The sequence below is a fragment of the Oncorhynchus mykiss genome, chromosome 7 (genome assembly GCF_057628025.1).
Source record: "Oncorhynchus mykiss isolate SJ-2025 chromosome 7, ASM5762802v1, whole genome shotgun sequence".
Lineage (NCBI taxonomy): Eukaryota > Metazoa > Chordata > Actinopteri > Salmoniformes > Salmonidae > Oncorhynchus > Oncorhynchus mykiss.
The window spans coordinates 76,172,501-76,185,000 of record NC_143028.1 but is presented as its reverse complement, the minus strand read 5'-3'; the positions used below and the strand labels follow the sequence as shown (position 1 = coordinate 76,185,000).

The window sequence follows — 12,500 nt, the reverse complement described above, 5'->3', positions numbered from 1 at the left end:
TCATCAGGGACAGTCCTGTGATCTAACTTGCCGTCAGTTGTTTTAATTAGCTGTGCTGAACTTAATGGTTCCCCATGAGTATTACATTGAGAACAAGATTTAATCAGAGATGCACATAGCCATAAAACAAATCATAAAATCTCAGTCAGATGTAGAAAACTGAGAGCCCTGCTGCCGTGTAATATGTACAAAAAGCAAAGTGTTTGCATTTATAGCACAACCATGACATATTTCATGCATCCATTCCTGCTTTGGATGCTAACTATCTAAGACCAGAGCACATTCGACCTGAGCACATCAGACCTGAGCACATCAGACTAGAGCACATCAGACTAGAGCAGACCAGACTAGAGCAGACCAGACTAGAGCAGACCAGACTAGAGCACATCAGACTAGAGCAGATCAGACTAGAGCACATCAGACCTGAGCAGACCAGACTAGAGCACATCAGACTAGAGCAGATCAGACTAGAGCACATCAGACCTGAGCAGACCAGACCAGAGCACATCAGACTAGAGCACATCAGACTAGAACACATCAGACCTGAGCACATCAGACCAGATCACATCAGACCTGAGCACATCAGACTAGAGCACATCAGACCTGAGCACATCAGACCTGAGCACATCAGACCTGAGCACATCAGACTAGAAAACATCAGACCAGAGCACATCAGACCTGAGCAGACCAGACCTGAGCACATCAGACCTGAGCACATCAGACCAGAGCACATCAGACCTGAGCAGACCAGACCTGAGCACATCAGACTAGAGCACATCAGACTAGAAAACATCAGACCAGAGCACATCAGACCTGAGCAGACCAGACCTGAGCACATCAGACCTGAGCACATCAGACCAGAGCACATCAGACCTGAGCAGACCAGACCTGAGCACATCAGACTAGAGCACATCAGACCAGAGCACATCAGACCTGAGCAGACCAGACCTGAGCACATCAGACTAGTGCACATCAGACCTGAGCACATCAGACCTGAGCACATCAGACCAGAGCACATCAGACCAGAGCACATCAGACCTGAGCACATCAGACCTGAGCACATCAGACTAGAGCACATCAGACTAGAGCAGACCAGACTAGAGCAGCCCAGGCTAGAGCAGACCAGACTAGAGCACATCAGACTAGAGCACATCAGACTAGAGCACATCAGACCTGAGCACATCAGACCTGAGCACATCAGATCAGAGCACATCAGACCTGAGCACATCAGACTTGAGCAGACCAGACCTGTAGCATGAGTCCAAATCAAAGTATGCGAAATGGAGCACGGTGTCATGCCCTGACCATAGAGAGCCTTTTATTCTCTATTTTGGTTAGGTCGGAGTGTGACTAGGGTGGGTGATCTAATGCATTGTTTTCTATGTTGGCCTGGTATGGTTCCCAATCAGAGGCAGCTGTTTATCATTGTCTCTGATTGGGGATCATATTTAGGCAGCCATTTCACCACTGTGTTTTGTGGGATCTTGTTTGTGTGTTGTTGCCTGTGAGCACAGATTGTTTTTTGTGAGTTTCCTTTATTAAACCTGTGGAACCCAAATCACGCTGCATGTTGGTCTGAGTGTATCTCCAGTTCGTACGACGATCGTGACACCCGGACACTTAAAAATACGACGCAACATTTCTTGAAATCAATGGTGGCCATTATTTGAGTTGAAGCGAGAGAAAATGAACTCAGACTTTGGAAATAAATGTTGCCCATTCACATCTCATATGTTGCCTGACTACAATATTGCATCTTGAAAACGTTAATAAATACATTCTGTGTTCATTTTGGCATGTTTACATGCCTACAATTCCCACTGTCGTGTGCGTAGATTGCACACTATAGGCAAAAGGCAAAAACTCGCTAACTGCTACTATTGACTAGCTAGCTTTCCACAAAGAATTGGTAGCTAGCTACCCACAATTAATTGGTAGCTAGCTACCCACGATTAATTGGTAGCTAGCTACCCACGATTAATTGACATCTATGTTTCATAACATTAATTGAAGGTTATTTGTCTTTTTAACTGGCTGGTTAGCTAGATTATTACAATTCACATATAGCTACAGTATCTGTTAGTTATGAAGTAAAACGTATGCTTTGTGTATATCTTGTTTCGTCTCTATTGTCATTGTACTGACTGGAAGAAGGTTCAGTGAATGGGGAGGTGCATCGTGAGGTAATACAATAGGGGGAGGTGCATCGTGAGGTAATACAATAGGGGGAGGTGCATCGTGAGGTAATACAATAGGGGGAGGTTCATCGTGAGGTAATACAATAGGGGGAGTGCATCACAAATGTCATGTTTTATGTGTTCTCCACACTCTCGTCCTCACAAGAACGTACTCAAGAGAACGTCCTCTGAGAATTCACTTGGAGCATGAGAGTGTGGAGCACGGTAGTATGCATACTGAGAAACATCCAGGGTCTATACTACAGTTTTCATGAGCTTGAACACAGGGTAGATACTACAGGGTTGATACTACAGGGTAGCTATTATAGGGTAGAGACTACAGGCTACTACAGGGTAGTTGCTACAGGGTAGCTACTACAGGGTAGAAACTACAGGGTAGATACTACAGGGTAGATACTACAGGGTAGGTACTACAGGGTAGAAACTACAGGGTAGATACTACAGGGTGGATACTACAGGGTAGAAACTACAGGGTAGAAACTACAGGGTAGATACTACAGGGTACTACAGGGAAGATACTACAGGGGAGATACTACAGGGAAGATACTACAGGGTAGATACTACAGGGTAGAAACTACAGGGTACTACAGGGTAGACTACAGGGTACTACAGGGTAGATACTACAGGGTAGATACTACAGGGTTGTGTGATTACGTGATGACAACCTCCATTGCCCTGTTAGCTGTTGTTGTTCAGGTTATTTGTTTCACTCCTGTCTTCTCTAACATCCACAACACAAATCAGAGCTGTGATATAACTTCACACCATGAACCGTGTCCTTCTCACCTCATAGTTGATTAAACGTTTGACGTCGCCTTAAAAAAAATAAAAGCCTGTTCTAATCTTCTTATGAGATTTGAGCTTTCAACTGTCACTTCAGCATGTGTAGCTGACTCTCTGGTCATCATATCTGGCTGGTGTAGTCACTCTCACAATGGAGAGTGTGTGTGTGTGTGTGTGTGTGTGTGTGTGTGTGTGTGTGTGTGTGTGTGTGTGTGTGTGTGTGTGTGTGTGTGTGTGTGTGTGTGTGTGTGTGTGTGTGTGTGTGTGTGTGTGTGTGTGCGCGTGTGTGCGTGTGTGTGTGTGTGTGTGTCTGTTTGTATGTGTTTGTATGCGTGTGTGTTCCCAGAGAATCCTACAGTAGCTACCACTACCAGATGAGCTTACCCTGAGCTGCAGAGCAGAGCAGCAAGGCAGGATTAGCACTCACTGGATTGGGTGGTTTATTACCAAAATAAATAACACTCCTTTCCAAAGTTCTGTTTTCTCCTTGGCTTTCATGAGAGAGTTAAAACCTTGAGGATTCATATCTCCACTACTGTAGCAGCCGCTGCCACTACCGCTGTATCCTACTAGGGGAGAATGTACTGTGTGCGTGTGTGTGTGTGTGTGCGTGTGTGTGTGCGTGTACGTGTGTGTGCGTGCACATGCATGTGTGTTTGCGTGTGTGTGTGCTTTCTTGCGTAAGTGTGTTTGTGTGTTTGTGTGTATGTGTGTGTGTGTACGTGTGTGTGTGCATGTGTGTGTTTGCGCGTGTGTGTGTGTGTGTGACCTAATTTAGAGAAGCCATACTGAGAAAGGGAGAGAAGGAAAACATTCCATTGATTTTAACTCATCCTCTCCTAACGTTTTAAAGCTACTTATTTGTATCCTCCCTTGCTGTGACATCACTTCCCCCTACAGTATTACCCCACGATGCAATGCCTTCGGAAAGATTTCAGGCCCCTTGAAACCAAGCAAAGAGGTCGAAGGAATTGTCCTTAGAGCGCCGAGCCACAGTGTGTCGAGGCATAGATCTGGGGAAGGGTACCTAAAAAATTCTGCAGCATTGAAGGTACCCAAGAACACAGTGGCCTCCATCATTCTTAAATGGAAGAAGTTTGGAATCATACTCTTCCTAGAGCTGGCCGCCTGGCCAAACTGAACAATCTTGGCAGAAGGGCCTTGGTCGGGGAGGTGACCAGAACCCGATGGTCACTCTGACCGAGATCTAGAGTTCCTCTGTGGAGATGGGAGAACCTTCCAGAAGGACAACCATCTCTGCAGCAGGGCAACCATCTCTGCAGGCCTTTATGGTAGAGTGGCCAGAGGGCCACTCCTCAGTAAAAGGTACATGACAGCCCGCTTGGAGTTTGTCAAAAGGCACCTAAAGTCTGGAAAAAACCTGGCACCATCCCTACGGTGAAGCATGGTGGTGGCAGCATCATGGTGTGGGGATGCTTTTCAGCGGCAGGCCCTGGAAGACTAGTCAGGATCGATGGAAAGATGAACTGAGCAAAGTACAGAGAGATCCTTGATGAAAACCTGCTCCAGAGCGCTCAGGATCTCAGACTGGGGCCAAGGTTCACCTTCCAACAGGACAATGACCCTAAGCACACAGCCAAGACAATGCACGAGTGGCTTCGGGACAAGTCTCTGACTGTCTTTGAGTGGCCCAGCCAGAGCCTGGACTTGAACCCGATCTAACATCTCTGAAGAGACCTGAAAATAGCTGTTCAGCAATGCTCCCCATCCAACCTGACAGAATTTGAGAGGATCTGCAGAGAAGAATGGGAGAAACTCCCCAAATACGGGTGTGCCAAGCTGGTAATGTCATACCCAAGAAGACTTGTAACTGTTGCCAAAAGTGCTTCAGTAAAGTTCTGAGTAAAGGGTTTGAAAACGTATGAACATGTGGTATTTCACATTTTTATTTGTAATAAATGTGCAAAAATGTCTAAAAACCTGTTTTCGCTTTGTAATTATGGGGTATTGTGATGTCATTATGGGGTATTGTGATGTCATTATGGGGTATTGTGATGTCATTGTGGGGTACTGTGATGTCATTATGGGGTATTGTGATGTCATTGTGGGGTACTGTGACGTCAATATGGGGTATTGTGATGTCATTATGGGGTATTGCATGTAGATTTAACTGTGTACATTTTTATTTTTAGAATAAGGCTGTAATGTAACAAAATGTGGAAAAAGTCAAGGAGTCTGAATTCTTTCCGAATGTACTGTACACCACAGCTCAGTGATTGACATATCTGTTCCTTTACGTATATGATTCATTGTCATGTTTTAATGTATTGGTCTGATTAACAGCATCAACCCATTTAATCCCATTGGTTACACTAGTGAAGAAAAACAGACTCTAGAGAAAGTTAAACTTGTACTCATCAACAAACAAGTCATGCATTACAGTGTTTAGTATGATTTGGAGAAGTTTCATATGATTTCTCAAAATGGCCACAAGACCGCAAGCAGAAATCTCTGAGGTGTACTTTAAAACATTTAAAAATACATTGTTGACATGTTTTAAATATTTCATTTGTAAATATGTTTAAAGTGTCTAGTTTACATATGTGCCTACATTGTTTTAATACATTAAATCTATGATGCTTGTGGTATATGAAAATATCTTAGCGGTCACATTTGTGACCCATGGCAAAATACACTGGCTCTAACTTATTATATACAGTGTCAGTCTAAAGTTTGGACACACCTATTCATGCCAGGGTTTTTCTTTAGTGTTTTAAATCAGCAAGTGATTCCTGCATACAGTAGCTACAAAATCTGACTGTTAGCATGTGGGTGTTAGGGTTCCCTAACCCTATGGGGTATGTTAGCATGTGGGTGTTAGGGTTCCCTAACCCTATGGGGTATGTTAGCATGTGGGTGTTAGGATTCCCTAACCCTATGGGGTATGTTAGCATGTGGGTGTTAGGGTTCCCTAACCCTATGGGGTATGTTAGCATGTGGGTGTTATGGGGTATGTTAGCATGTGGGTGTTAGGGTTCCCTAACCCTATGGGGTATGTTAGCATGTGGGTGTTATGGGGTATGTTAGCATGTGGGTGTTAGGGTTCCCTAACCCTATGGGGTTTGTTAGCATGTGGGTGTTAGGGTTCCCTAACCCTATGGGGTATGTTAGCATGTGGGTGTTAGGATTCCCTAACCCTATGGGGTATGTTAGCATGTGGGTGTTAGGGTTCCCTAACCCTATGGGGTAACATTGCAGGGGGGTGTAGGTCATTAGGGTATATAGATATTGGGGCTGATGAATAGAGTTAAATGTACTGTATGTTAATTTTATTACAGGCATAGCAATGTATGTTCCCATCGGTCACAATGGGAACCGAGAATAAAACTACTCTATAGTGTGCTCATCAATACATTATGTTTTCTACAAGCGTTTATAACTTGTAGTTTGTTTTAAAATGGGACTCTTATACTCCCTCCTCCCAGTGCCTATCTTGTAAATAAAGGCATTACATTGACATCAGGTGGCCTACTCACACAGTTGGCTAATGAGACAATGAATGAAGCCCTATGAAACGCCAGTTCTGTTGCGTTGTACTGTCCCGGAGGTGTTTCTTCATCTCCTCACAACATTAATAATGCCAATGCTAAATCCCTCTTTAATAGACCTGTGAGGTCTGCTCCTGTCCTGTTACTGAGATAATGGCCTGCCTTAATACCAAGTGATTGGAAAATGAATTGTTATGTGGAACAATGCCGGAGCTCACTATGACTAACTAATGCAGTCCCTGTCTGTCTGAAGACATAGGCACACTGGTAATTACAAGGAGGGAGAGAGAGAGAGAGAGAGAGGGGGGAGAGTGAGAGAGGGGGAGAGAGAGGGAGAGAGAGAGGGAGAGGGAGAGAGAGAGAGAGAGCGGGAGAGAGGGGGAGAGGGAGAGAGCGAGAAGGGGGGAGGGGGAGAGAGAGAGAGAGAGAGAGAGAGAGAGAGAGAGAGAGCGAGAGAGAGAGATGCAGAGAGAGGGACTGAGAGAGGGGGAGAGAGGCTGAGAGAGGGGGAGAGAGGCTGAGAGAGGGGGAGAGAGAGAGCGGCAGAGAGAGGGGGAGAGAGAGAGTAAAGAGAGGAAGATGGGGCTTAGCCTGTCTTCATTTAGTCTTTTATAACAGAACAGAGCAGAACAGAGTAGCGCCCGAAAATCATGCCACACATTGGCTGTAGAGCCACAGCCACTGCCAGAGCCAGAGCCAGCTCGGCTAAATACGACAATATTTTGATTAGTTGTAAACTGTCAACCACTGGACTGGAAACACTCCAGTTCACTCCAAACGCTCCAGTTCAGTCCAGGTGGGTCAGTGTTATTTCAGACTGGTTGAAGGTACAGCAGTAAAATAGTTGTCACCTGATTAATAAAATAAAAACATCTATGTGTTTCTGTGCAGTGAAATGGACATTTAACTCTATACTACTAGGCTACTACTAGACTACTACTAGACCACTACTATACCACTGGACTACTACTAGGCTACCACTATACTACTAGACTACTGCTGGACTACTACTATACTACTATACTACTACTATACCACTACTAGACTATGGATATACTACTATACTACTATATCACTACTAGACTGCTACTATACTACTACTATACTACTACCATACTACTGGACTACTACTATACTACTACTATACCACTAGACTACTACTAGAGTACTGCTATGCTACTACACTACTACTATACTACTGCTATACTACTACAATACTACTGTTATACTACTACTATACTACTACTATACTGCTACTATACTACTGCCATACTACTGTACTGATACTATACTACTACTATACCACTAGACTACTACTAGAGTACTACTATGCTACTGCTATGCTACTAGACCACTGCTATACTACTACTATACTACTACTATACTGCCAGACTACTACTATGCTACTACTATGCTACTATACTACTACTATACTACTACTATACCACTAGACTACTACTAGAGTACTGCTATGCTACTACTATACTACCAGACTACTACTATGCTACTGCTATGCTACTAGACTACTACTATACTACTGCTATACTACTACTATACTACTACTATACTACTACTACACTCTCACCTGGCCACTACTATGCTACTACTATACTGCTACTGTACTGCCAGACTACTACTAGACTATACCACTACTAGACTACCATTAGACTATGGCTATACTACTATACTACTGCTATACTACTACTATACTACTGCTATACTACAACTACACTTCCACCTGGCCACTACTATTCTACTAGACTATTACTGTACTACTACTACACTACTACCATACTACTACTATGCTACTACTATACCACTGGACTACAACTATACTACTACTATACTACTATACCACAACTATACTACCACTACACCACTACCATACTACTACTGTGCTACTACTATACCACTGGACTACAACTATAATACCACTATACTACCATACCACGACTATACTACTACTGTACTACTACCATACAACTACTATACTACTATATTACTACTATACTACTTGACTGCTACTATACTACTACTATACTTCTGGACTGCTACTATACTGCCACTATACTACTACTTTGCTACTACTAGACTACTACTGTACTGCTACTATACTACTATCCTACTACTAGACTACTACTAGAGTACTACTATACTGCTATACCACTAGCCTACTACTAGACTACTACTGTACTGCTACTATACTACTATCCTACTACTAGACTACTACTAGAGTACTACTATACTGTTATACCACTAGCCTACTACTAGACTACTACTATACTACTGGACTACTACTATACTACTGGACGACTACTACTACTACTCAACTACTACTATATTACCACTATACTATTACTAGACTACTAGACTACTACTATACTACTGGACTACTACTAGACTACTAGACTACTACTAGACTACTACTATACTACTGCTATACTTCTAGACTGCTACTAGACTACTATACTATTACTATGTTACTACTATACTACTACTAGACTACTATTATACTACTGGACTACTACTATACTACTTCTAGACTACTAGACTACTAAACGACTACCATACTACTACTATACTACTACTATACTTCTGGGAATCTACTATACTACCACTATACTACTACTAGACTGCTACTTCTCTCCTCTCCTCACACGTTTCTGTGTTTCACACTTCTCTCCTCTTCTTCCACTCTGTGTTTCAGTGAAGGTTCAGAAGAGTGACAACCCCCACTCGTGGGACCCCTGTGTGAACTACTGCCCCCCCCAGCACCCCTCCTCTCACTGTAAGACAAACACCTGGACCACCTCCTCCAACCCCTCCAGCACACAGGAATATTGCAAATGTAAGTATCGCCTCTGCTTCTTTCTGTTTCTACATTGTTCTGTGTCTGTGCTTTGTGTGCCATACCTTTGTTCTCACACTACCGGAAATGTAGCTATACCCTGTGTCTGTGTCTGGTCTGTGTCTGGTCTGTGTCTGGTCTGTGCTGTGTCTGTCTTAGTCGCTATACCTTGTGTCTGTGTCTGGTCTGTGTCTGGTCTGTGTCTGGTCTGTGCTGTGTCTGTGTCTGGTCTGTGCTGTGTCTGTGTCTGGTCAGTGCTGTGCTGTGTCTGTGTCTTTGTCTGGTCTGTGCTGTGTCTGTGTCTGGTCTGTGCTGTGTCTGGTCTGTGTCTGTGTCTGGTCTGTGCTGTGTCTGTGTCTGGTCTGTGCTGTGTCTGTCTTAGTCCTAGTGTCCACCAAGAGTCAGTATCTATGATGACTTTAGCCTCTCTATCTCCCTACTGCCCTAGTGTCCACCAAGAGTCCGTATCTATGTGACTTTAGTCTCTCTATCTCCCTACTGCCGTAGTGTCCACCAAGAGTCAGTATCTATGTGACTTTATTCTCTCTATCTCCCTACTGCCCTAGTGTCCACCAAGAGTCAGTATCTATGATGACTTTAGCCTCTCTATCTCCCTACTGCCCTAGTGTCCACCAGGAGTCAGTATCTATGTGACTTTAGTCTCTCCCTCACTCTACAGAATTGGTGTCCACCACCAAGAGTCAGTATCTATGTGACTTTAGTCTCTCTATCTCCCTACTGCCCTAGTGTCCACCAGGAGTCAGTATCTATGTGACTTTAGTCTCTCCCTCACTCTACAGAATTGGTGTCCACCAAGAGTCAGTATCTACGTGACTTTAGTCTCTCTATCTCCCTACTGCCCTAGTGTCCACCAGGAGTCAGTATCTATGTGACTTTAGTCTCTCCCTCACTCTACAGAATTGGTGTCCACCAGGAGTCAGTATCTACGTGACTTTAGTCTCTCTATCTCCCTACTGCCCTAGTGTCCACCAGGAGTCAGTATCTATGTGACTTTAGTCTCTCCCTCACTCTACAGAATTGGTGTCCACCAAGAGTCAGTATCTATGTGACTTTAGTCTCTCCCTCACTCTACAGAATTGGTGTCCACCAAGAGTCAGTATCTACGTGACTTTAGTCTCTCCCTCACTGAATTAGTGTCCATCGGACTCTTTATCTCCCGCCTTAATATAATATAATATATAAAATATATTAATTCTGAATATGTACAGTATGTACAGTAATATGTACAGTAATACCAATTAGCAGACACTTTTTTTAAATGACTTCTCTCCTTCTCTCTGCAGCCTTAGTGACTCTTCTTTGCATCATCTCTCTCTCCCTCTGTTTTTCTCAATTCAATTAAATTCAATTTGCTTTATTGGCATGACGTTACAATGTACATATTGCCAAAGCTTATTTTGGATATTTACAATATGAAAATAATAAGAATCAAAATTGTCAACTGGACAACAGTAACAACAAGTAACAACAAAAACAAAGGATCAAGCCAAGGGTCAAAATCACCATACATTGAATGATAACAATAAGCATACAGTAGAGGACATGTGCAGGTTGATTGGTCTGTCAGACATGGTCCCTCATCTTATGGCAGGCAGCAATGTGCTGCCAACCCACAGCTCTCTGCGTCCTCCCCCAACAGTAGCCTATTCTCATCAGAGAGGTCTTTGAAACCTTGAACAAGGGTTTCAAGTTTGGGGGAATGACACTCTCTAATTGTTTAATATTTTTTACATTTTGTCAGGAAATGCAGCTCTGTCTCTGTTTCTCTCTCTCTCTCTCTCTCTCTCTCTCTCTCTCTCTCTCTCTCTGTCTACCTTTCACTCACTCTCTCTCTCTCTCTCTCTCTCTCTCTCTCTGTCTACCTTTCACTCTCTCTCTCTCTCTCTCTCTCTCTCTCTCCAGCCCTAGTGTCGACCAACTTCTCCCCCGGTTCCACCACCACCACCACATCAGGCCCTGGGTCGACCAGCCAGATCTCCAGTACCCTGCCCCGTACAGCTGTCCCCATGAGTCCACGCAACTCCATGATGAAGAGACGACAGAGGAAAAAAGAACTTAAGAGCTCATGTTCGTACTGTATGGTCTTCAAATCCCTCCCCCATTACAATACCCTATCCACTAGAGACAGTACTATGGTACAGGTGTAGGATCTTCATTTGATCAACTTTTTGTAGGTAAACTTTAAAACTTGTAGTGTATTTGAGGTTGAAAAAGGCTTCTAAAGTTTGTATTTTCACATTTAAAAGTTAATATTAACTCATATCCAAATACTGAGGTTGACTCGTCATATTTGTGGCCAAAGCATAAATTGGAGAAAAAAATCTACTTTAAAAACCCCATTATTTCACTTCACATTGCAAGTAATTATAGATTAATATTTCATAGATATCTGGAAAACACTGGGCAGTGTTTAAAGAAAAATGTATCAAACTTTGCAGGGTTATTTTCCTGCCGTAGCAAACTGGCTCAAGTTAAGATCCTACATCTGTAGTTTGGAGGATATCATACTGCTCAGTGTGCTGTTATTTCCACCATTTTCATTTAGTTGATGTAATCATGCTGGTTCTGTTTTCCATAGTTTAATACTATGCGGGTGTTGTGTTTGTCTTTGCTCTGGTGATTCTATTTAATCCATATTTGATTTAGTCTTGATATGCCCAACCCTCATCCTGGGAGCTACCCTCTCACAGGATTTTCTGCAAATGTGTTTTGCAAGTGACCTTACCAGGACCCTTCATTAGCTGAATCAGGTGTTTTACTGCAGGGTTGAAACAACACCCTGCACACCTAGTTTCTTTCCAGAAGTAGAGATGGTCACTCCTGATAGGGTAGATAGTATGTGTTCTGTCTGAAATCTCTCTCTCTCTCTCTCTCTCTCTCTCTCTCTCTCTCTCTCTCTCTCTCTCTCTCTCTCTCTATTCGCTTTATTGACATGACGTAACAATGTAGATATTGCCAAAGTGTCACGTTAGTCGTACACATAATGAGCGGACCAAGGCGCAGCGTGAGTAGAGTTACACATATTTATTAAAGTGAGCCTTCAAAAAAAAACGAACTTGCAATATCCCACAACAGGTGGGAAAAGGTGGGAAAAGGACCCCACTAAGTATCATCCCCAATTAGAGGCAACGATCATCAGCT

At 43.3% G+C, this 12,500-nt stretch overlaps 2 protein-coding genes across 2 annotated transcripts in view; one reads left to right on the top strand and one right to left on the bottom strand.

Annotated features, from left to right (window-relative positions):
* LOC110528604 (uncharacterized) overlaps window positions 1–12,500 on the bottom strand; it is a 153,436-nt gene that overhangs the window by 56,361 nt on the left and 84,575 nt on the right. The window lies entirely within an intron of this gene.
* LOC110528605 (glutamate receptor-interacting protein 2) overlaps window positions 1–12,500 on the top strand; it is a 158,204-nt gene that overhangs the window by 66,658 nt on the left and 79,046 nt on the right. The window contains exons 10-11 of the mRNA XM_090242236.1: window positions 9,198–9,338; window positions 11,262–11,426. Of these exons, the coding sequence (XP_090098362.1) occupies window positions 9,198–9,338; window positions 11,262–11,426 (306 nt within the window). The remainder of the gene's footprint in view (window positions 1–9,197; window positions 9,339–11,261; window positions 11,427–12,500) is intronic.